At 42.0% G+C, this 26536-nt stretch overlaps 1 protein-coding gene and 1 long non-coding RNA gene across 6 annotated transcripts in view; both read left to right on the forward strand.

Moving 5' to 3' along the window:
- lmx1bb (LIM homeobox transcription factor 1, beta b) overlaps positions 1-9077 on the forward strand; it is a 50988-nt gene extending 41911 nt beyond the window's left edge. For all 5 annotated transcript variants that reach the window (XM_040019506.1, XM_040019510.1, XM_040019508.1 and 2 more), the window contains exons 6-11: positions 2098-2330; positions 4665-4840; positions 5354-5431; positions 5810-5876; positions 6573-6734; positions 7885-9077. In XM_040019506.1, coding sequence (XP_039875440.1) covers positions 2098-2330; positions 4665-4840; positions 5354-5431; positions 5810-5876; positions 6573-6734; positions 7885-8042 — 874 coding nt within the window. In that variant the 3' untranslated portion in view covers positions 8043-9077. The remainder of the gene's footprint in view (positions 1-2097; positions 2331-4664; positions 4841-5353; positions 5432-5809; positions 5877-6572; positions 6735-7884) is intronic.
- A 6131-nt stretch (positions 9078-15208) lies between these two features.
- LOC120725894 lies at positions 15209-24993 on the forward strand. Its single transcript, XR_005694251.1, has 2 exons — positions 15209-15348; positions 22156-24993. It is a non-coding gene; the product is annotated as an uncharacterized LOC120725894 (long non-coding RNA).
- The last annotated feature ends 1543 nt before the right edge of the window (positions 24994-26536 follow it).

Raw genomic sequence — 26536 nt, forward strand, 5'->3', positions numbered from 1 at the left:
CGCACGCACACACCATATCACTACTCAATCAGTACCTATAACACCATTACCATAACAAAACCACCCTTTGGTTTCCCCTCTTCTCATATTTACACATTATATTCATCACTATCGCTCAACCCCGTCCCGAACCAGCAGATGATGTCAATTGCTCCTCTCACTACCTCCCTGCCTTGCACAATGAAATAGATGTTCACCACAAATAGATAGGCGGTTGCCAGCTGTCTTCCAGACCAGGGCAAACAAAGAGGCCACTAATAAATCCAGCTTTACGGCTGGACAAGATCAACCACACTCCCTGCCTCCTTGCTCCATTTAATGTGGCTTCTTCTAAACAACGGAGGGCAAATTAAATGCCACTCAGTCACCAATAAAACAATGCAAACATCTTCCTGAAAGCACATAAAAGAAGATGGAAGTGTTGTCTAGGAAATGGTGATAGAGGCAGTGTTGCGCCACAGAGGCACGATATTAGACGGTAAGATGAGATACAGACAGACCAGACCCACTAACCAGCAATGAATCATGATATGATATCTGATGCATATAGAGCATTGTGTGGATATGAAAGAAATGCATAAACTGCCAACAAAGGCTTGATTAAGATCATCAGGGTTTAGTAGTTGCTGCACTGGAGCATGATCTAGCCTGTTTTTTGTTGTTTTTTTTTGGGGGGGGGGGGGGGTTGGTCAGGCTTGTGAGGGGGTTGGGGTCAGTCCCCATGACTGAGCTCACTTGGAATGATGCAAGGCTGGGCTCAGCCTAAAATTTTAACAGATGACTAGCTGCCAAAGGAGGCACCTCTTTCGCTGCACGGCAAACACTGTAACCCTGGACAATTAGCAGATAGGCAGAGATGTAAGTTGGTAAGACCTGTTGAACATTCAGGTCCCCGAGGAAGAATAGCTTCAACTCTCATCGTGCACGTAATTACTGTCGGGTGAGAGAGGTCCCTGCAATATTTTCAGTTTCCAAATTTAAATTATGTTTGTTGAGATAACTTGAAGTGGCACATAAATACTTTCAAATAAATCTTAAGATATAAGGAACGGTGGAGGGAAACCAACGCTTAGAAATTACATTCAAATTAAAGATGATTACAGTGCAGAAAAATCTAATTAACACCGAATGCAAAAGTTAAGAAGTAGAACTTTACAATTGGCAATTAAAGTAGGCAGATATATAAAGCAGTGTCTATTTCTTTTTTATGTTGGTGTTGCCGAGGATGGATTACATTTTGTGTTTCATTGTCCTTTGCGCAGTGATTAGACAAACTATTCGTTTGATAAGATCCAATTGAGGAAGCCTGATTTTTTATGTTTGGTTTCAAGCCTTTGTTTTGGTGAGATTTATAGAAGTTCCCTGGCAGTTGAAATAACTACATCCAAAACACCAAAACGGGCTAGATGGGACTATGCTTATGGAAGTGTAAATAATAATTTGTCATAAAGCCTTCCAGGCTATTGTTAAATATTTTGTAAGGCCAAATGAGCTGGCCACTACACAGGACCAAGATACTGAAACAGTCATAATCAAACCAGATATAAGTATACAGTGATGTGAAATAGTGTTTGCCCCCTTACTGATTTCCTAGTGTTTTGCATATTTGTCACACTTTAGATGTTTCCGGTCATCCAACAAATTTTAATAATAGACAAAGGTAACCAAAACACACCAGCAAGTCCACCTCTGAATGGCTTAAAAAAAACTTTGGAGTGACCTAAGCCCTAACCTGAATCCGATTGAGTTGCTGTGGCACGACCTTAAAAAGCTGGTTAATGCTCAGAAATCCTTCAATGTGGCTGAATTACAACAATTCTGCAAAGAAGAGTGGGTCAAAATTCCTGCACAACGCTGTAAAAGATGCTTGACTGCATCCAGTTATTAGGCTTATGGGGCAATCACTTTTTAACACAGGGTCACGTAGCTTTGGATTTTCTTTCCCCCTTAACAATAAATACCTCGATTTAGAAAATGCATGTTTTTTTACTTATTTTTATCTTTTTCACAAGTGCTGCTTTGAACAGCAAAATTCGGTTTTGGTGTTCTGTTTAAATCACCACACTTCCCACCATATTCTCTTTTATTTCTTTATAGGTTGTTTGCAACCAAGTGCAGCGGCTGCATGGAGAAAATCGCCCCCACAGAGTTTGTGATGCGTGCTCTGGAGTGCGTCTACCACCTGAACTGCTTTTGCTGCTGCGTGTGTGACCGCCAGCTGAGGAAGGGCGATGAGTTTGTTCTGAAGGAGGGTCAGCTGCTTTGCAAGATTGACTACGAGAGGGAGAAAGACTTACTCAGCTCGGTCAGCCCGGATGACTCAGACTCAGGTGAGCCTTCTGCACCCTCTCACACAAGAGTGAGAACGACACTGTGGTGCGATCGTCAAATGGCACCAGGGTGTTGTATTCTGTATGCTCTGTCCCATCACAGCTGTGGCCACCTAAGACGTCCTCCATGAGGAACCTGGTTCTGAATCTTACTGGATTTAGTTTTAGTTTTGTTAATAGCAAAGGAATAAAGCAGTTCTAGATACTAGATGTATTGACATCTGACATCTGAGGTCTTGCTTACAGCCCAGGCCGTAAAAAGTCTAGCGTAGCTCCATCTGCAGCTTTTCAGTGGCTGATTTTGTAGCATTCATTCGAGCAGGGAGCGTAAGTTTATGATACAGTAGGAAGTGGAAGCAGGACAAAGCCAAGCCACCCTGTATTAATGGTGCTCCATGCGTGGGCAGGATCTGGTGCTGGAAAGAATTAAATCACTGTATCACGGTGAGTGACAGAGGGATTTGAGGCCTTTCTGCAGAAAGCCTGCACCTCCACTCTTATCAGCTCTAGTGTTCCTCTCCTATAGCCTCCATACACATTGAGGCATCTTGCCAAGCCTCGCTGTTCACTACCATCTGGCTCGCATTTAAACATGCACAAAAGCAGGGAATTTGTCAAATACATCTGTGCCTGTGTCAACTTTTGTCAACTTGTGGGAATATTTGCTCCACGTCTTCCTCGTTTGCTTGTATCCCAGTGTATCGCACAGGCATGTCTTTTGTGCATGTCTCACAATTTAAAGATGGAGAAAATGTTGACATGAATAGAGGTTAACCTCGGCATGTGGCAGATGAAATGTAGGTTTTCATTGGTTACATATCAGAACCAGATGACAGGAGACAATAAGCCATCAAGCATGCGCCTGCGCCCTGAAGTCATTGGGGTTTGTTAACAGCAATTGTAGTTTTGATTTGTAAACACTTTCTTTTAGCCTCATATGAAAAAAATATTAAATGTAATAACTGAATAATAAAAATTCTATCGTCATTTGTTTTTTGTTTTTTCATCATCTACTAGCAATCAGCTAAAGGATGTGACCAGCCCAAACCAGTTTATGTATAAAGCATTATGTGGTGTTACATTATATAATATTGCATCATGTGCAGATATTTAGCCTATTACAACTTGCAATTCAGTAAATTAGCTTTCAAACTACTGTCTTATTTGAGTTGGTCTGATACTCTGTTCAAACCATGCTTGCTGGCTTCACAGTTTAGCTTAGCTTGATGGAAATGCTTCTTTACTCAGTGGGCCTGCCTCTTTTTAAATAGCATTTAGTATAATTAACTCATAGGTTGTGGAAGCAGATTAGCAGGTCAATTGTTTTCAGTTATTAAACAAAATCAGGTCTCAGGAAACGGAAAACTCTATGAAACATTAATTATTTATATTTTGCTCAATTTTAATTACTCTAAATCCAGATAGAGCTAATGGTGTAAATAAATTAGTGATGAAATTGTTGCTATTCTTTAAAGAATTAGACAGAAAAATACAAATTCAAGTTCTGTGAAATATAGTCCTTCTTTTTGTTCCATTATGTTTACAGTTGTTCATGTTGCATTTTATTTAAATAACTGTTATATTATTATATAGTCTGTGACACCATGAGTGCAGTGGGTTGCTGCATCAGAAAGATAGGTGACTTCACTGGAACAAGTAAAAACTGTGAAGCAAAATGGACATTATCTCGCCTAAGCAATATCAGTGGGTGCTTGTCATAATATTCCCTGATAACAGTGAAAAGTGAATATGGTGGGGCTTCCCAACAGACAGCTCTGTCCCAATTTAACGTCTGAACACACATATATATATATATAAATGACAGCAATTTTACTGACCCAGATTTTAATATCCTGCCCTTGACAGTTAAAGTTTAGCAAAGTGTATAAATTCCGTCATTATTTTAAGGTTAAGTTTGAATCGAGACTATCTTACATATTGTGTTGCAGGAGATGCATTTCCCATATGTACTCATTGCCTGTTTCATGTTGCACTTGATGTAGTACTCTTATCAGAGATTGATTCTGTGTAAATCAGAGAAAGCTGAGAGTAATAATTTACTAGTGACATTGTGTCCAGTTCAGTGACAAATGTGCATATTTCACTGTGCTTTCTGTAGGTCTAATCATACATGAGGCCTTTTCCTTTTGTAATAAATTGATAATGTATCAAAAACACATGTGTCTCCTTTGATTAGGCACTTGTGGTGTGTGAATCTCTTGAAATAGGGAAGAATGAAAATATATTTATCAGCAGACTGTCATAGACAAAAAAATAAGGGTGTAGCCAGTTCAAGCTTGTGCTCATGATACAGAGAACTGATTCTCTTTACAGAGAAAAGTGACGATGAGGAGTTGGACATCAAGCCAGAGAAAGGCATAGGGAGCCAGGGGAAGGGGGATGACAGCAAGGATCCAAGGAGGCCCAAAAGACCACGAACCATTCTGACCACTCAACAGAGACGGGCCTTTAAGGCTTCTTTTGAGGTCTCTTCAAAGCCCTGCAGAAAGGTAAGACAAAGCTTTAATAACCAGCTGCAACTGAGTAAAGAAAATATGAGATTTATGTTTTTTTAGTTCCCTGGTAAGGGTTTAGATAGAAGTTGAGATGCGAACCACGAGCCCTACAGTAGTTTGACAAATAAAATTCTCAAATTAAAAAAATCTCCCCCACCTCAAAGCTGAGCTTTGAAGTGGCAAGCAGCATTCTGTTCTGTGTTAACTGAGGCAGTCTGGTGTAACGCACTCCGTCTGCACCAAATGTCACACTGAGATAGGAGAACTCCCTCCATAGCCCGGGCCCTAAAACAGGCGCTGCACTTGGTCCGAACTTTGAAGCGGCAATAACCAGTAGGTCCAAAAAGACCACTGCATTCAGTCAGCATTGACTTAAAAGCAAATCAAAGAGGCAGTGCGGCTGTTAGGAACTGTGGCAGTTATGTTAAGGCGGAACGGGATTTCAGAGGGCTGTGAAGCGTTTCGGTTTTTTGTGTGATGCTCACAGTATTTTGTTTGGATTTTCAGGTGAGGGAGACTCTGGCTGCAGAGACAGGACTCAGTGTTCGGGTGGTCCAGGTGTGGTTTCAGAACCAGAGAGCTAAGGTGAGAGCAAATACCACAAAACAAATTGCATTTTGTGTCCTTACCCTACCCACTCCCAAAAAAAGCAGCTTCGGTCCATTTTAGAGTTCAGCTAGTAAATCACCACAACTATGTGTGTTAAACTTATCACTGCATTCCTTTTGCAAATGCAAAAGAGCAAGGAGCTGCAAATCTAGCTCACTCTTGCATTAAATGTCTACGCCCTCCTCTTTTCTGATGATTATCTTGTGAAAACCTTTGATATTTGACAATGAAGTGCGCTCAGATACAGATTTTACGCAGTTCATTCAAGGGTGAAGAGCGAGGAGCATCCTTTTTAAATTAAAGAGAGCATGTTAGTTTTGGGAGTTCCTCACAACTTTGACTCCTTCGTTTCAGATGAAGAAGTTGGCAAGAAGACAGCAGCAACAACAAGAACAACAGAATTCTCAAAGACTTGGCCAAGGTACGATGCTCCACATACCCTGCAAACACAATGGAGGCCCATTGTCTCCGGCAGCCCCAAGCTTAAAGTGATATTTGTACATATCTCCAAGTAGGTCAAGAGTGTTTGTATCGCGGCAATAGTTTGTTGTTGATGTTGACATCGGAATAGGGAGAAGGTGTACCAATTGCTTAATCTCAAAACAGGAACTTTCCCTCTCTCGCTTACGCTGCGCTCTAATCAAAGCTGTATTTGCTACTGATGCTGAATTACAAATTACAAATATGTCACTGTGTAAACAAGGGCACTTCACATGAAGGGTAAAATGGAAATTCAGTTTGGAAGCCAAATGAAATGAATCATCATCATTTCACCTAACCACTATAAAGGAAAGCGAATGGGGATGGGCTCCAGTGATGAAGCCACAAGAACTTTGTGTCCCACATTCAGTTAGCCAAGAGCATTGTTTGTTGAGGGAAATGGGAGAGAAGCCACAGCGAGGACTACCGTATGTTTCCATAAAAACAACAAGGGCGAGCAATCCACATATTTGGGGTACAAATAGGAATCTATCAGGAAGTACCTACTCTGTAGTTTTCTCTTGGTCAGCGTCACCGGCTCTCTGTTTGCGTAGTGGCATTTAATATTTTGCAGACTCATCTGAAGTCTTCTTGTTGGCTGTATTAACTTTCCCCCTTTGCTTTCATTGCCTTGCAGAGGTGATGTCTAATCGAATGGAAGGGATGATGAACTCCTTCACACCGCTGGCTCCGCCGCAGCAGCAGCTGGTCGCCATGGATCAGAATGGTTACAGCACAGACCCGTTCCAACAGGGGCTCACCCCCCCACAGATGCCCGGGGACCATATGAACCCATATGGTGAGCATCTACCCCACCCCCCACCCCTCCCTTACACACACACACACACACACACTACTACACCCCCCAAAAACCCCACTGCTGCTTACAAAGCGCACACATGCCTGTCCCTTGATCAACCTCAAAGCTCCCCAGTGTGGGACATGTGCTCAGGCCACAGCCCCCTGATTTAAGTTGCTCACAGAGAAGAACGAGCAGCTTCTCCTCCCACATGAGATAACACAAGTGTTCTCATAAGCCGTTGGGTTTTGAAGTGTAATTTCAAATCTGTTTAATATGGTTTTAACTCCTTGCCCCCAGCCCCGTTACTGATGATGTTTCCGAATGTTGGTAAAAACATGTGGTCTATGTGGGCAGCTTAAGATAAAATGCACTGCAAATAATGATTGAAGACCGTGTGAGCTAATGAATCAGAATTGGAAAACAACAAGTCTCAGATTTCTGTTTGATAAAGGAAGGAATTAGAGCGCAAACAAAGGCGGGAGGGGGGAAAAGAAAAAAGAAAAAATCAGTCAATCAAGTGTTAGTCCACAGGATGTAACTGGAATAACACATTTTCGAGCGATGTCCTCAACATGTCCCAGAGGGACCATTTCCTGAAGTTCATAACTTCCTTATAATTTGCCTCCATTTAGTTCTCTTCGGTAGTAAGAACCAAATCCCCAGTCTCATCACTCTCCTTTGGTTTGGGGAAAAGAACAATATTGGCAAGGCATTAAAAGATATGTCTCAAAACACTGTCCCCATTTTGTGCAACACTATCATTAAGATCCAGAGTGTAATAAAGTTAACTATTCCCTCCAGAGAAATAACATGTTGAGGTTTTATGAAAGGCGTAAACAGTTGCTATTAACCAGATCTTTTAGGAGGATGCCCCTTGTTTACATGCTCCCTCACAGACCGCAATTGTCCCAGTGAGCGCAGCAAAAAGTGAGCTTTGATGATATCTAACAAAACAGTTCTCACATTTGTGATGACACATAACAGCAGTTTCTCAAAGGGACTATTAGTAATTATAATTTCCCAACGCTGCTATAAATCTCAAATACAAGATTACACCGATTTCGCAGCCAGAGTAGGGTGTTGTGCTCTTTGAATGACGCCTTTGCCTCTGAATCCTGACGGCTTTTTCCGTATCCGCTCTCTGCAGGTAATGACTCTGCATTCCATGACATAGACAGTGACACGTCCTTAACCAGCCTCAGTGACTGCTTCATGGCATCGTCAGAAGTCAACTCCTTGCAGGCCCGTGTGGGGAACCCCATCGACCGCCTCTACTCCATGCAGAACTCTTATTTTGCGTCATGAAAACAGAAGAGGAAGCTAACATTAGCGCAGAATAAACTGCCCATCTCAACCTGAAGAGCGATGGATGGCCAGGACCTACGCTAACATGGACATGACAGAAGAAACACCTCCTTGCAGTAGCTCCTGGTTATGTGTGGAAGCTTACTGAAAAGATAGTAAAACCACTTATTGTAGGACAGTGACGATTCCTGGGGGAAAGACTTAAATATTGTTAGAGATTATTTGGTAGGATTGCTTATTTGTCACAGGAAATATTACTCTTTTCTTTGTTCACTTAAAGGAAATAAGTAGATATTGAAGCCACTGATTACACACTCTCAAGCCAAATAACACAAAGAATTTATACAGTGCATGATCAATTGTAAACAAAAAGTTTTTGTAAGCTCCCCCCTCTCTCCCTTCCTCCCCCAGTTAAGATGTGGTGTTTGGACTGTTTCTTCTTTCACACTACATGGGATTCCATGTTCACCGTTAGCATTTTGATCACTTTCCATAGGTTTAGATATTGTGTTAATAGTAAATAGGTGCAGCATGTCTGCAAGAGTGACTGTACATTTGTGTATGTATGAGAGAAAGAACTGTTTAGCTGAGACAAAAGTGGAGAATTTGGTGGACAAGTAGGATCAGTGAAGTGTAAATACTTTCCCCAGGCAAATTGGATGTGCATGTTAAAAATGGAAAGCATTCTATTTATTTAACTATAACAGGCTCTTGAAGGTACATATTAAAACTGAAAAGCTTTATTTAAAAAGGAGAGCATTTTTGTTGAGGAATTAGTGAGTTCATGAGTATCACAGCTCATCTGTATACCTTTTTAATATGAAGATTAACCCTCTTGTTTTTGTTTTATTCAGCCAAGCTGTAAATGGGCAAAGTTGCTATTTATTTCATACAGACCATAAACCTTTTGTTGTCATTGTCCTATGTGCATTATCAAAATGTTAAAGTTGCTAATTGACCAAAGTCGACTGGTTTGATGAATAAACAATGTCTTTCTCCTGATAACGTTAAATAAATACCATCAGTGACAAGTCATCAAGTATTACCAACTTTTGGGGCTCAAAAATTAAGCCAGTGTGGGAGTGCCAAAAACTGCAGGTGCTCAAATGACAACTTGAGGCTAATTCCAAAAGAAAGTCAGTCCTTTTGATGTTTTGCAGACATGTGATTAACCCTCTGATGTTAACTTGTCTATCATTTTGGACATGTGACAGTCATGGTATGAATAAGGCCCCAATCACACCGGCCTAGAGAACTGTCTGTGACCATCTAGTAATCTTTCGTCGTGAGGGGAAAATTAGTATTGCCTGACTGGTTATGGGTAGTTGCTGGAGGTTGATGGCAGTCGCTGGCAAAATGATTGTTAAAGCCCCAGTCACGCAGGCCAACAGACCTGCCAGTGACCCCCTTTCAAACAATGGTTGCTAGCAAAAAACGTGTATTCCCCAACTGGTTGGCAAGCATACTAGCATACTGCTGCAATCGTGGTTTGAATGGAAGTGGCAGAATTGTCTACACACACTGGCCAGCTAGTCCCTGAGCTGCAGTTAAACTGTGAAAAGTTTTTCATGTTTGTCTACAAACACTTGTAAACTACTAGCTGAGCTGTAGTAAAACCTGAAAAAGTGCAACACAAACCAGAAATGGAGACCATCTGTCTTCAAAGTAAAAATTGAAACATGTTGGCTGCAGCACTGAGGCTCAACTTTTACTTTGAAGATGAACCTTCTTTCATTTCTGGTTTGTGTTACAGTTTTTCAAGTTTTTATATTGCTCAGCTAGTAGTTAACAAGTGTTTGTAGACACAGGAAAAAACTATAGGCAACTGTGGAAATAACAACCGAAGCTATCCCCAGGACCCAGAACTTATCTCTCTCAGCAACAGCCACTGTTGCCGCTGCCATCTAGTCAGGGTAAAACACATTTCCCTAGCAACCATGGTTGTAACATGTGTAATACAACTGACAACTCTTGATCAATGTGTGCAGGATGTCACTCGAGAAACTTTAATAGACTATGAATCATGGTCTTAACTTGGTTAGGCATCAAACATCTAGATCTAGAGACCAGTAAGTGAACCTCTAGAAATCTCCAATCACTAGGGAAAAATTTGGTATATTGCCCAATTCGTTGGCTGCTGCTAGTTGAAATTGGTCCCAACAAAGGTGCTGCACCAAAGCCCTTTTTGTGATTGTTTTGGTCACTAGCATTTTGCTGGGGTCACCTGTAGTTTCCATGGAGGACGTCAGCTTGTCTACAAATATCCACCATTTATTCTCCAACCTGTTCAGAAAATTGAAGAAGTGCAATGCAAACTGGAAACAGAGACTGTTCACCTTCAGAGTAAAGGTTGGGCCTCACTGCTGCAACTAACACATTTCAAAGGCCCAATTTTGACTTTGAAGATGAACAGTCTCCATTTATGGTTTCCATCATACTTTACCCAATTATACTAGAATTTGGTGAATACTTTGCCAGTGTTTGCAGACAAGTTGCTGTCTTCCTTACAAAGTGCTAGTGACCAAAGCAAGAAGGTTTTCAGTGCAGCCCCATATACCTCTCACAAATTGCACAGACTTTTCCCTAGCAATTAGTGGGGGTTACTGACTGGTCCATAGTCCTGCATGAATAAGGCCTTAGCAAGGTGAATCCATGACTGTATGAGTGCATCATGCAGACACAGATATCTCCAAGTTGGTGCAAACATAACATAGAAATACCCCCCCCCCCAAAAAATAAATAAATAATAATAATAATAATACCACAGTGGAGCAAGTATGGAGAGTTAGTGCAGTATCTGTATATTATATGTTTGTTACTTTCACTAATGTGCAGGTATCTGTGTCTCCCAAGAAAAACATCTAGCTAACCAAGCTAGCTAGCCTTAGCTTATAACTCTGTGCTACATATCCTTAGTTTTTCAGTTCTGTGAGAACAGTACTCTATATTCACACTATTCTCAGCACGTGTGAGCTACTTCAGTTAATGGCCTTTATGCACAATTCATTAAATTCATCTTTAATTTTTAGCAGCATTATCAATGGTTCTCGAAAAATAATAGACATTATTGGTCCCAAAAAGTTCAATCCTAATAAAACTGGTGGTCACTTGACTTTTCTTTTAGCACCAATACTTAATTTAAATGCTTCTGTATTTAGTAAACATTATAATGTACTAAAATTGTGAAAACAGTAAAGATAACTACTTTACATTAGCGTGTTAGAGTTTTTTTGTGAACATTTTATAACACTGGCATTAGTTAGAACTTATGTAAGTCCTTTACAACTCATTGACTACATTTACAACTCAACTGTAACCTAGCTAATTTGTCCAACATCAGTAGCAGACCTGAGTAAGCATGAAAACATTCCAGTTTATGACTTGTCTGTAAGAGAATGCGGACGTTAAGGCACAAACACCTATGTGGGCTGAGGGTGAGGTCGGAGAAAAGTTCAGGTGACATACCAGTACAGCTGCACGACTACAGCGCAAACCCCACCTATAACCTCAGGGCTGTCAGGCGGTTGCTTGGAAGTACCATCTGGGTGCTCCTTCATCTCACCGACAGTTCTCAGTGCTGCCAGGCAGTTTTCCACCCACAGTCTGTTTAGTCATGTGACCAAACAGATTAATCAACACACGCATGATCTTGTGTCTTATTGTGTCTCGGTATGCTTCGCAAAATGTAACTAGCTAGAACATAACAGAAGATGACTGCACTATCTTCTCTCCATCTACCTATATATAACATTTACTGTCGATGGCTATCTTGTCTTCAATCTGACAGCCAGGTGTTGGACTTGTTACACTGCCATTTATCTTCGCTTGTCATTCCACAAGGAGAAAACGCCCTACAGTGACATCATCTTAGTCTTAGACTGGGTACTCATTGGACGGGTGAGATTTTGGTTTTGAAACACCCCAAAAATTCGTCAAACCCAGCTGCGAATAAAAGGCACGGTCAGCTTAAGTTGCCATGCGGCAGATAAACTAAAGCATAGCAAACATGATAAACTGTCAGGCTGAACAGTGTGTGCGTCTGTTTGCGACTGTCTGCTTGACTTAGTGTGTGTCTGTTTTCAGGTTTAATGAGAACAACGAACATGTTAGCGTCAGGTTTCTAATATATATGTGGATTCAAGTGTGAAAGATGTGAAAGACTGAGTAAACAGACATGACAAAGACTTCCACTTACAGTAAACATGAATGAGGCTGTTACGCACACACTGTGTTTGCACGGGAGCCACGGTACAGTTGGTTCAAGCGCTCTCCTTTCAGGCCAGGCCAGGTGAGCTTACAGAAAGGTGTTTAGGTGTGGAGGAGGACAGAAGGTCCTGCTGCTGACATTGTAGTGGAAAAGATGAGAGTAAACCTCAAAAACCATAAATCCTACGACATATTTTGAACATTGGCTGCTTTTTCACTCATTTTCAGACCTGTGAAACATTCAAAAAGGACTTAGCTTAAGGGATGAACCAGTGTTCTGTCTAATTCTCCTTTTTGGAAAAAAACCCCAAAATCAACCATTCAACATGTTTGTCCAGAATGTCCTGAATTTTGGTTTAGAACTAGATTGGTCTTGTTGAATAACTTCTGAAAATAATCATTTAGCTAAATTGTGGTGATGTGCTTTCATCACGGCACTCTCTCCTGTCAAGATTTAGAAGGCAATATGCCTGGATGGTAAACATGTAGCTGTCGCCACTACCCTGTTAGCTTATCTTGACTGAATTTAAATTCTAATCTAGCTCAAACAAAGGAAAGGGATAGCTTCCATTTTTTATTATTTCCTATGATAAAACTCTTTCCTGTCATAAACTGTCATAATCTTTATAATATAAATATCTACTCTATCCAATCTCCTCCGGGTGTGGAGTAGACTAGACTTAAAAACAAAAACACAAGCAAATACATGTGTTTCATCAACTATCTCCCTACAGTTTTACTTTTCGTTTGCCAAAAAAGTCACGGTAATGAGCAAACATAATCCACGTCACTGCTTGTTCACTGGCACTTGGGTGTGAATTGGCCAAAAGAGACCGTCAGAGGTTGAGGTAAGCGTGGCCCCGATATAAAAACAGTCACCCTGAAACCTGAGCTGGAGACACAAACTCACCAAGAGTTAAAGAGTCAACCCTCAGTATACTGTTAACACATTTTCTCTTCTACCTTTCTGGCACCACGTAGGAAATGAGTCTAGTGACAATATTTTCATTAGATAACCAAAATCCTGAAATTTTCTACCTGAGACGTAATTGGACGTTTGTGGTTCATTTAATCTCCTTAACTGTTAGCTTTTCTTTCCCGGCCCATCAAAAACACATGGAGCTCGATTTGTTATTCGGGGTAATTTAAAGCAAGTTTCTGACCAGCTGCCCCATAAAAGCACAACGTGACCCGAGACAGTAGCTGAAGAGTGAACAACAGGGCCGCACATCCAACCCTTACTTCATCGCACTCACTCAGTCAGGGAGGGGCTCATTCAAACCATATTATTTTTTTATTTTATTTTGAAATGCCCATTGTTTAAAATTTACTGTTCTTCTAATTGGCATTCCCAGTTGTCATTTCTGAGCGTCACAGTTACATTTTCTTTCCAACCAAATCCAATTAATTGTTGCTTTGCCAGGCCAAAGACACTCAGACGTTTGTGGGTTTTAGCACTGTCTAGATTTCTTCTCATGATTTCCCAGGGTTCGCAGGAGTTCACAGCGAGTCCCCAGTTGAGACGGTTGGGGGAGGTTTTGGGGGTGTTTTTGTTGGGCATTTTCCATGGCGTGTGGTTAATTGTTCAGGGAGACTTTTAAGCAGCGTCTGACACATATTCTTTGAGCCTTGAGGGCTTGTGCATAATCAAATAAAAGGCTATAGTGTGGTTTTTTTTTACCAGAGTGAGAGGTCATAGCCAAACCTCCGAGCATGCCCTCACAGCAGTGTGTTGCCCTGTTGTGTCAGTCAGCGGCGCAAGACATTGCTGCCTCTGTATGACACATTATTTGCAAGTTACATGTCCAACATACAGTACTTCTTGGTTTCACTGTAACCAACTAGTGTACTGTAGCACCATAAACTGCGTGCCATAGATATGTGAACAGTGTTCATGGAGGTGAGCATATTTGTAGTATGTAAGACTTTAAAATAAAATACAAAAGCCACAATTCGAAGGAGGGTTCAGTGAAAATCCAGTCCTATCCTCTCACATCTAAAAAGAAATTATTGGAACCTTGCCATAAACATTTCTGGCACACGTAAACATATTGCTGCAACTGTTTTATTCACCTCCTGCCTTTGTTTTATGCTGAGAAAAAAACAGCTCGGGATTCACATCTCAGCGCCCAGGGGTGTAGATAGAGCCCTGGATAGGGCTGAGTAATCCCCACCTCTATTGGAGCCCATCTGTTTTGGTTTTCATTTTTCTGCATTATTAGTGCTTATTGGTACATGGTCTAGGAGCGTAGCCAGGGTGTTTGAAGTCAAGGAGGAAGGTGATGCCAGGGGCATTAGCCGAAGGAATGGTGACCTTAAGGTCCGACACAAGGCAGCACTCTCACCCTCCGGGAGCCTCTCCCTTGATGTTGGAATCTAAGTCCTGCACTCTCTCCAACCCCAGGCTCCAGGGACATTACAAATTTGCCACATCATCTGACAATTGGGTAATATCTTAAGCATAACATTTTATTATTTGTGCCTTAGTCATAGTGTGCAGAGTCATGCATATTGCAGTTATAATTCTATTAAAAAGTGAAAAGTGGAGCTACATAACTCCCATATGATATGCACTACATAATTAAGGCACAACAAAGTTTTGAATTAGATGTGAATGCCAGTATAGCAGTAGACATGCACACTGATGTAGTTAAAATGTCAGTTTTAGTCTATGTGATAATCTCACATGGGTACCATGTGGGTTGGCTCTAAAAGTCAACTCTTGTGTTAAAAGGATAGTTTAAAAAAAAAAGGCTTTTGATAGTTCCCAACAGTTATGGGCGTGGCCACTTTGACAGCCAATCACTGTCTGTCCGTCTGCCTCGTTCCAGTAACTGCATTGGATCTCTTCACCATGTGTGTGCTTTAGAGCATTTCTATTGGATTACCTGGTTAGCATTATAGCTTGCCCTGTGGTACAGACCATCCAAGAAGTTTGTACTTCAGTTCTGGTGAGGAACGTTCTAGTATTTTATCAGCCTGTTATTGCAGCACTAATTAGCAAACATGTGTGCCTGTACATTTCACCCACACAGTTTATTGATGCAGCTGCTAACCAAGCTGGCTAGCGTTAGCTCTCCACCCTCTCATCCGGCTTGTGGTGACTTCTGGCTCTGAAAGTCAGTATAAAAATTTTCAAGGTTGAAGCTTCAAAATGTGGGTTGTAAAACCAAGGGGTGACATCACGGTGCTTACATTCGTCTTTTACCGTGGACTGTCTATTGTCTTCGCCTGCCCACACATAAATACATGAACCTCTCAGCTTTGTTTGCGGAGCAATTTTAATGCAATTATTTAACAAATAATATGGCGGGCTGTGCGGCAGATGTGCTAACTGTGGGGAGTAAAACTCCACTAGGTTATTTGTGCGTGTGGTTATTTAGTGTAGCCAAGCAAGTTAACTTTAATCGACTTAAACTTCAACCTTCATGTCCAAATATAGTCACTTTTGGCTCCAAAGATGGCAGCCGTCACAGTGCTTGACTCATATGAGGCCTCGTTTCTCCCTTCAGATGTTTTAAGAAGTAATACTAAGCACTAATAAGGCCTTCAAAGAAATTAAAGTTCAGGCAAATATTCTAATTGTCCACAAAGTGAATTTTGCTTTTATGATCAGTGTACCAGCTCCAGGCTGTGCGGCGGTGTAATAATGCAGATTACAATCCCCATGCTGTCTTTCAACTCTAGCTGAGGATAGTTTATGCTCCCACATTACACTTGTAATTTTGGCATTCTCTTGAGGACTAAATGACAAGCTAGGTCAATCAAATTTCACTCACATGAAGAGCGATTGGTAATTAGTACTGATATGTTTTCCACATCATCACGTGCGCGGCCAGCTGATACCTGTGTTTATGATTACTCCTTGTGTTAAGTTACCTTCCGGAAAATAGACACCGGCACAGTTCAAGCAAACCTTTGTCCAACAGGGTGTGTCGTGGATGCGCTGTGCATTTGTCAAACTGGGAGCAGAGAATTAAGTTCGTCACTCTGGCAGATAAATGCAGCAATCATATTAAACACATTAGGAGGAAGAGTGTGTGCAGTGCAATACAGTTCAGGTTTCTCGGGCAATTTATTAAGAGAGCCTTAAAAAAAGAAAGAAAGACTTTTACTTGAGTTACTCCTATTCCCAAAGTACGTGTGCACATAAAAGTAATCTGAAAGCTTGTTAAAGTCTGAATTCAGAGTAACTCCTTCGCTCTTGTGTGGATGAAGTCGAAGAGGAGAGGAGGAAGTCTCCCCTGGCTGTTCACAGCAGCTCACACAAACATTACCTCTGGGTGTGGGATACGATGCAGGAAAAGGTGAGCCCAGAGCTGTATATTTAAGCCCTGGATGTTTTGACAGAACTCACCTGTGAGGCTGATAAATCACTCGCAGTGTACACTCAGAGTTGAGCGTGGACAGTAAATCTGAAAGTCAACAGCCAGTGAGGGCTAAACCAAACTGTTAGGAATTCTGTATTTGGCACACCTCCTGTCATGTATACCCTATTTATTATATACCCTTAATGACTTTCTGGAGACCGTCAGTGAGTTAAAAGACATACGCTTGCTCTCAAAATAGAGCTTGACCCACGTCCTCCACCTAACTGGTTATAAAAGATGCTTTTCTGTTTGTTTAGATAAATTAAATCCGGCTAATTGCGTAAGATGTTTTTAAAACTGTAAATCAGTATCTACTGAGTGCCATGCTAGCTATTGCACTGAGATCATCTAATGACCACTGGGCCACATTTGACTCCCACCGTTTGAACATTTGACCCACTGTAATTTAATAATTTGTGTTTTCAGAGGACAGAGGTCAGTGTGACTCTGCCCCAAACTGACCTTTTACATTGTAGCAAGAACCAGCACGATTATCACTACATCATGACAATTATAATCCATAGTGTTACATATGAATATCATTTGTCCGTCCTGTCTTTCTGTCCAATCCCCCTCCCCAGAGACAGCGCTCCTCTAATAGAGTTTTGATGTGGAGAGCATTGATTAGCCTCCTGCTCTCTTCCAGTTAACAGCAGACAATCATCCTTTGTGCGCCACCCGACCTTTTGGTGTGTTTTTATTATATGGACTAAAACGGCCCCAAATAAACTGCGGATGAACTGCCTCCTCTTGCTAGCTTTTCAAAAGGTTAGTAAATTTCACCATATGGATTTTTTGGTGTCTCCCCCAAATGTCATGGCTTAATTATTAACTGTGGGGCCATTTTGGAGAGAGATTTGCACTTTTACAATATTGTTGTGCCTGGCGAGGTTAAGTGTTGGGAGTTCAAGGAAGGCCATTGTCCTCCCACTGTTTTAATGAAGATGGATTTAGAGATGAAATGTTGTGTGTAATAAAGACAGCGTGACCTTTAAGTCCTTGCCATAGGAAGCACGCCGATAGCTTGAACGGACAAATAATTAGCTTTAAGACTGTTATAACAGGTTTCCGCTGATGAATGAGTAAAGATATTTTATCACCAGCTCTTGTAATATGCATCATGACTGATAGCTGTAATGAAATTGTTCACTGAGCGTTCCAATAGATCAGGATCTACGAGCCCTAACTCAAGATTATAACCAGCCACCAACACCAAAGGTCGCGACCTCCCTGTGTGGCCGTTATGAGTAAATATTGATTACACTAGAGTCCATCGGCTAACTAGAGCCACCCGAGCACAACACAGCCGTGTACTATAGTGTTTTTTTTTTCTCAAAGTAACATGTGATCTAATCCGAGCCTCAGCCCTGCTTTTGCCCCAGCCGGTTCTTTCTGCTGTGCGTATCAGCATGCGTGCCTTTGCTCCAGGCTCGAGTTTCTCAGAGCTCCTGCTTAGTGCAGTCAGACCTTCGCACAGCGCTGCATCGGAACGGGCTGCCCCGAATCTTGAAGTCAGGGCTTCCTCGGGGGTAGAGGCGTCCCTGCTGCTAAGGAGGCACGTCAGTTTCTGAGTTCACATGTTCCTCATCCCCACCTTTATGCATGTCATCAGACTCGCTGTGCCCGCCTCGGTGAAAGCGCTCTGCTGACTTCCTGTGCTGACAAGCGGGACGTGACGAGCTCCTTGGCGCTGAGCGCTAAGAACCTTGCAGGGCATTGAAATAAAATTAGTAAAACTTTGTTATTTAATGTGTAATGTTGCCAGGTTCGTGATACAGAATATGCAGCAGCTTTCTGTGTTAAACAGGCTCTTTTTGAGAACAGGAAGTGATGTTTGACTAATATGTGGCAGAGATCCCTATGTATTTCAGTGAGCTAGTTTTACCACTGAAAAAGGCAACAGCAGGGGTTTTCCTTAGCTACCCAACTCTCTACTTCTGTCTATCTACATATCTACATATATATATCTCGTTTGTTTCAAAATGTTGAGAACAAAAAGTTATGATTTTTCTGGTGTTAACGTTTTGAATGATTTCAGCACCATGAGGGTGCCAGGCATCGTGGACGTTGTTACCTTCAGGCTTGGCTTGTCTAACCGTTTCTCCCATTTTCCTGTCTTTCTTCCAAGCTTAACTAACCAACTGCTGGCAGTAGCTTTACAGCATGTCAGCACAGGAGGCATTTTTCGTCGCTTTTCTAAGGCCTCCATTCAATGCACATCGGAAGAAACAGATAAGTTTCTATTTTAACCAGTCCAACTGCCTAGAAAACATAGCTGCTCGTGTTTAGCACTGCCTTTAACACAGCTGCTCTGGGTCTATTTTCTATGTTTTGCATGTGTACCTGCATCTGTATTATAGGACATTGTTAACCTTGTCAGAGTATTGATGCAATTTGTTCTTTTGAGTCTTCCTTGATACATAATTAAAAAGAGCTCACAAATCCAAACACAAAGGGAGGATTTTGAGCCACTCAGCAGCAGCAGCAGCAGTGGTGTCAACTTTGCAGATTGACAGAATGGCCTCATTTTCTTCTTCGGGTGTTTGGGAACCGGAGGCTCGGGAGAAGGCAGCAAGCCCTGACAAAGAGCTGCCATTGCACAGAAACCTACCCACAAACCCTTGCCTGTGGCTTTCCCTTTGAAGGTGCATGTCTCTTCTTGACATTTCTTGTTGACTCGCCTTGGGAACGTTGAATTCCATCTTCTCGGTCCAAAGTTTGTGTTTAAACTACGTGAAACGATGCAGAAGATAAAAACCACTTTGTTGCCATTCAACTGAGGGACAAAGTCATTAATCGTCTGAGTACCCAAAACAACACGCTGGCCGCAGTTTCTAACGTGCTGCCGTGACGCCTTGAAGTGAGGAACATCTTTGCACTTCGTAGTGGAAAACACAGATTAGGTCATGCAAAGCTGAGGCTGGTTTTGAAAGATACCCCTGCCTCCTGAATAGCACATCGCTCTGCTTCCTCTGCCGCATGCACACCAGAGCTGACGGGGAACATGGCATATTTGTGTCACTCCAGCAATTGGAACAGAGCAACATTAATAGACCGTGCGGGTTGCAATGCAATTAAAACATAAATATGCAAAGCAGATGAGTTTGCCAATGCTGTGCTGTATGTGAGGAGACAGGTGCCAGCCATCTTTAGTGTTTACAACAAAGATACTCCAGCAAATGGGATCACTGTGATCAGACTGGATTAATTTGCCATGTCTGGGAGCTTGAATTTCAGTATGACTTCAGCCTAGGACAATCTAAAACAGTAAATGATCTCAGCAGGAGGAACCCAGGTCTGAAACAATAAAGTAATGTGAGGCAGATATGAAGAAACTACCCATGTTAATATATCAAAAGATCTTGTAAACTGTCAATGCGCTGTAATGAGCAGAGTTACTATTCTTTTACACTCAATGACAAACTAGGACATAGATGACTTCAATATCTCTCTTCTCAGTCATCATGTAATTCAAATTAGCTAATGATCATTGCCTGTCTATTAAATCCCTTTGATGTAAGAGGAGGTGCCCAAAACATTCGGCGTGTCTGAACAGATGACTTTGTTCGCTCCGGGGCAGCTGCAGCAGAAAGCCGGCGTGTTTCAGATAGTGAAAGCTGACAGAGTCCTGGCTGTTGAGCTGATTCTGGTTTACTGACATGCCCTGTCCTCTCGCAGGGTGCTCACATTCTCTTTCTCGCTCTCGGTGGTCTCGCGTTCATTTCGCCTGATTGAGCAGTCGGTTACAGTTGCGGCGCGGAAAATTCTACACATTTACACAAAATGTCCGTCAAGTAGTGACCGTTCAATAATATAGCCTTTACAGCCAATACCCAAGGACCCGTAGGCCATTAAAGGGACCATTACCAGTGAAATCCTTGTCTGGTCAAGTGGAGGCAAACTAATGTGTTGCTTTGAGGAAAGGTCCTCATTGTGAGAGTTGCAGAAAGAGCTGCAGGGGGAGATGGGATCAATTGCAAATTAAACTAGTAGCCATACTGTAGCTAGTGTTATTAAACAACAAAGTGTTGGTTCACCATGGTAGCTCCTTCAAAATTACATCTGAAGCCATTACAAAAAAAAGAAGAAGTTCTAATTAACTTCACGAGTCACTGGTTTGTTTGGAACGCTTCCGACATTTTCATATGTATGATGAATATGCTCGAAAAGTAAGATTTACCCAGTAGCTCATATGCACTCTAAAGTTTGGGGAACAAACACCGAGGCTTGGGTTGACAGCTGCTGACAGCCAAACTGAATTAGATCCATGTAATTGATTAAAAAAACAAACCTTGCTGAAAATTCTTGCAGATGTGTGAAAATGTGCGATCATCTAAACTGTTCCCATTCTACCCGTTTGATAAACTGGACAAGCTCCTGATTTGAATTGCTGTGTTACATGAATATGTAGCAAGTGATTCCTTGTACAATCAGCCATTCAGACAAGCCTGTAGCTGCCGATAGTTTGTGACGAGTTTAATTCTAGACTTCCACATCTGTTTTTGTTTTCCTTCGGGTTTAAACTGTCTATCACGGCGCAGTTTTCCAAAATTTGCTGGGTGTTTCTCGACGAACCCACACAAAATTTCTCCAGCTCCGGTAATAAATTTGCTTTCATATTTCATCTGTGGTTACCCATATATGCATTAGCTTTTCTTCTACTTATGTTTTCAATAAATATCTAAATGCCACTTTTGGTTTGTTTTCTTTGTTATTCGTCTACTGTATGAGCTTCTGCTCAGCTAATAATAGAGGCTTTCAAATGTAGCCTGTTTCCAAAGTGACATAATCAAAATGAGCACCGTGCACTAGAAAAAAACTCTACAAACTAAACAGCATGTAGGTGTGTTAACACTCACACTTTTGTAGAGCGAAGCAAAATTTTTTACTTGGAGGGGGAGGACCTTGTGTCTTGGATTAATTAAGATGAGGAACTCCCACTTTGCGGAGCTTAGCGTGTGCGGGGCGATGTTTTCTTCAGTCTTTTCCACAGGGATAGGTTTGCACTCATCTTTGATAGTTAACCCTATGTGACCCCTCCCTAGAGCCAGTCCCACTCCCACTTCACTGCTCCTGCTTCTCATTAGAGCCTGTCCACTAGTCTGACTCGGCCTAAGTAGGCCGACACCCAGGCCACTGACCCACTGGTTCCTCCCAAAGACATAAAAATGTATGTATGTGTGTGTGTGTGTGAGTGAGTGTGTGAGTATGCTGAGCTATGACTGCGTGGGCTCTCAAGAAGGCTTATCAGTTATTAAGTTGTCAGTTTAATTCAGACATGAAATAAAACTCAATTTACTGTCAGATTAGTATGTATGCATGAATATTTTACTGTGAAATTCCACTAACTTAACAGTTTATTTTGGCAACATTGGAGGTAATATGTTACTGCTCTGTCTGAAAAATACAGATTTGTCAAAATCAGTGAACCAAACGGAGCGGCAATGAATTGATTTAAATTCCTCCAATGCCACATTTTTGTCTGTCGCGAACGCATCAACGGATAAAAATGTTGTTTGTGTGTGCGTTCATTTCAGGTACTTTCCCCATGACGGAATCAGGCAAGATCCGAGTGTTTTGATGAACATATTTTACAGCAGAGGCGACAGAGCTGAAACTGCAGCTGAGTCATTATCCTGTATCGTTGGCTATCTCAGAGGATGATGAGACATGAATTTGTCTGACCTACACAGGGCAGCACAAAGGACTGAATTCAAAGCAGGGCACCCGGGGGCCAAGCTGGCGGCAGGCCCAGCTGAGGAGCACCAGCCAGTCACCACCTGCATACTGCTGCTCACCCAGTCCCCCCCCTCCCCGAACATCACCACCACCCTCTGTCCATCCCCTCCTCCAGCGACCAACCCCTCCTCCTCCTCCAACCCGCTCTGACAAGCCTCATCTGCATCCTGGTCATATCCTTCTCCCACTCTTAATATCTCCCCGGTCCATCTCAGCTGTCCATCAAATTCTATGTGAAGGCAACAGTGTGGCCTCAGCTGTGAACACCCTTTTCATTCTGTCGCCGTGCTGCAGTCCAGCCGATTTTTTGAGATAAAGCAGCGATCGAACGAACTTAAATGCCAAACGTGTTTGATGTCTGAAGATGAGAATTTGGTTTTGAAGGCCAATGCTGCCCTTTTGTTTCATTCTACAGTACTGTATAATTGCTGTTTGGACAAAAGGGAAGGGGGAAAAAAGAATCGACCCTGGTGATTTTACATGGTAAAACTTGGTATAGAAAGATCACAGTACTTAGAGGTGATATAATTACTGTGTCTTATCTCATCAGCGCTCCCAGAAACATACAATCTCGAACAATTATGTCACTCAAAAAGATGTAAGATGTTGTAGGACAGAAAGTCAGGTTTCCAATTTCACAGGTCAGCGAAATGATGACCGTCGTCATGTTCCAAATTGAGTTTTAGACTTCATTCAGCTGCTCAATCCATATAAATGTTTTTTTTTTTAATCCATGTCACAGAGTTATCAATAAGAGTTTGATTATTTGCCTTAAACCTTGTGTTCACCCTCAGAAGAAGTGTCTCATCTGCCTCAACAGTCACCAGTGTGGTTCTCTCTTAGTTCAATACTGCCCCCTGGAAAATAGTCTGTGTACTGCATGCAGCAAAACTGGATGAGGACGTAAAAAGATGGCAGCCCCCTGGACTTATCATTTAGTCCTCTTATCAGCCTCCAGTGAAGTTGTGGGCTTCCAAAGCTTGGCATTGGACCGCTGTGACACTGTAGGACACAGTGATGATGATAATGATGTCAGGATGTCTGTTGGACCACCTACACACACACACACACACACACACACAAACATATTAATTGCCAGGATTATTATTAATAACTGCGGTGGCGATATCATTATTATTAGCGTATCTGCTAGTAACAACAGCTCTCTTCTTCTCCTCTGTTTTTTCTGTCACAGTCGATCCCAGTTTAAATTTTCACCTTTATCGTGATCACTGTTTGCAATTCATTTCCCGTCAAACTCGGATGTCACAGCCTGGCTGACCCTTGCCCTTGAGCAAAACTAATATCAAAACAGCGAGCTGTGAGAACAACTGAGCCAGACAGGGAACACTGGGATGCCACTGCCAGACAATAGGAGGGTGAGAAGGAGGATGGTAGAAATTCTCCTCCCAGCTGTAGATCTCGTCGAACCCCGAATCTGAATTCCTGAGCTGTTCTGGAGGAGCCCCGAGGGCTGGCAGAACGGCGTGGCGCGTTATGGGAGTCTGTCCTTTCTCTGTGAGCCCAGGCAGGGGATTCGGTGAGGAAGGTGGGGGTGTTTGATAACACTGCATTTTTGACCCCCTCTCGTTCTTGCTGTCTCTTCAGCAGCGTCGGATTCACGCAGAGACACCGGCAATCCTTTAGACCTGTCTCTTAGATTCATGCCAAGACTAATTCACTGGCTCATCGTGGGCGACAGTGTTTGAAACCACGCATCGGCTTCCAAGGTAGACTAATGGGAGAGTTCACAGAAGGTTAAAGGGTTAGTGTGCTTTACTACTGCTCTGACCTTGATCACCAAAGTAATTACGAGGGAGGGAGGGACCGAGAACATGCCTGAGGCTGTGGACGTGGCAGAGCAAGCCAGCACAATGTGTAAGTGTAAATGCTCAGGTGTGTGTGGCGTGGGTGTGCGCACATATTTGCCTATTTCTCCAAATACAAGCGATTCCCAAACAAACCAAATCAATTGAAGGAAATGTCACGTTTGATTGTGTAATTCACCTGACTGCAATATTTTTATTTTAAGCAAGGAAGGAAACCAAGTCATGTGAAGTCCTGCTTCAGTAAAAACACCAAACAACTGGAAGGAACTTGCCAAACCCAGCAACTGTTCTTTTTCCGAAATGCTCAAACATACTCTTGTAATAATCCCATGAAAAAATAGAGTAATTAGAACAGCTGGTGAAGTTTTCTGGTGTAGTCAGATTCTTGAAGGAATTCGTCGATGCCAAAGAAAAGCCTCACATCGCTCCTAGCCTCTTTGATGCTGTCTTACTGCATGAAAGTTGACATGTCATATCATGTGTGTTCATCAGCGTGCCGCAGCTCCCCTCAGAGCACGAACTGCAGCTCCACGCAGGACCGGTTCGGCCTCCGAGGGGGCGGTTCTGGAAGCGATTCTTTATCAGTAATGGGTCGGGGGGGGTCACACAATGGGGACATTTTGTCAGATCTGTTGGGGATGCACTGCGGTAGGCAAAGGGGTTGCTTTGATCTTGGCGCGTATGCTCACCGGAGTGTGCCATGTCTGAAAACTGATCTGCTCTTTGACTTTGTCCTCCCAAAACCATCGAAGGAGCTATATCTTTTCTCTGGGAAAAAAAATCAGATAAATAAAAGCTAATACTTCATTTATGTCGTACATTTTGTGACGGAAAGGGCCAAAATTCCTGTCCGGTGGAACTAACAGCCGAGGCAGATAATATCTTTGTCTTTGTTATTGTCTCTCCATTGTATTGAAGATAAATGGGCTGTTAACAGTTGGTGTGTGTGTGCATGTATGCATGCAAGTGTGCATCTGTGTGTCTCAGTGAGCTTGGACAGCCGAGTGTTTGTAGTTTTTGTAGTCTTTAGGGCCCCTGGTGGGTGTGCTCACTTTAAAGGGCCCAGTGAACTGTGAGGACTTGAGACATGAGCCTGTGCTGCCCAACTGGCCCCAGGACACGGGTTCACCCAGAGAATGTGAGCTGAGCGGGGGAACTGGGCCGAGACGAGCTCCCACAAGCCTCCGCTCCATCCCACAGCCGCCCCAGCAGAGAGAGACTCTACCGTCGCCCGTCAGAGGGGAGAATCTACCTTACTGTGGTGACTCACTGGAATCTCTAACTCTACCATCTTAGTCAAAGCTTTATTCTCTTCTTTTTTAAAATTCTACATTTGTGGTACACACTTGAATTAGTTATGATCTTGTAGTTATGTTTCATCTGTGTGTAAATCACACTGAAATTAAGAAAAGAGATCACAGCAAATGTTTTTCTACACTGTTTCAGCGATCTTTTAGCAACTTGCAATAATCCATGTCATTGATTTTCCTGTTCTTACCCAGTCAAAGGTAAGACCCATCGCTAGTGACACATCCTGACACGCATGTTCACATCCTCAACAGACCAAAACCAGCAAGTAGTTGATCCTACTAAGTATTTTGTATATAGCGGCCTGACATGGCCATTGTATAATTTGAGCCAGTGACATTATCGCTCTGGCATAAAACTAACCAGCTCAATAAATTCATGTTCCTTTTACATTAATAAACAACTACATGATTAAAAATGGTAATATTTAGTTTATAAGTTTAAATTTTCAGATGGTTAAACATGACAGTGTAATCCATCTATAAACATTTATGTGGATATTAAAAAAAAACTTAAAGAGCTTCTAATTGGCAGGTGGAGTTGCCATAAATAATCAGTGATGAATGAGTTTGTCATATGACTTTTGGTTTCACTTCTTATTTACATTCATTTTCGCCTGCTTGTTGGTTGGCTTCAGGCACCAAAACTACTTTCTTAGGTATGTGCATCACAGGACTGAACAAGGAAACTTTGTACATATCTGTAGGTTCCAACAGCTTTGGTATCCACTAATTATTAATAAGACCAAACACCAAAGCCATATTTGGTGCTCATTAACAACTTCGTGCAACAGTAGTTATCATGTTTACAGATGGTGTATTATGATACCATACATAATATAGGCTATAATTCATAAAACAAATATTTATTAAACAAACTAATATTTTAAAAAAAAACTTTTTGGTTTGTTTGTTTTTGTTTTGAGGTGATAGCTATGGACCAGCGATGGCTTTAACATAGAGATAATACAGAGTTCAGAGGAAAACAAGACAAACAAGGAAGTCCAAGTTGAAATTACGTGAAGTATGGGTGTGTAAAATTC

Source organism: Simochromis diagramma, unplaced genomic scaffold, assembly GCF_900408965.1.
Source record: "Simochromis diagramma unplaced genomic scaffold, fSimDia1.1 OVJJ01000822.1, whole genome shotgun sequence".
Taxonomy (NCBI): domain Eukaryota; kingdom Metazoa; phylum Chordata; class Actinopteri; order Cichliformes; family Cichlidae; genus Simochromis; species Simochromis diagramma.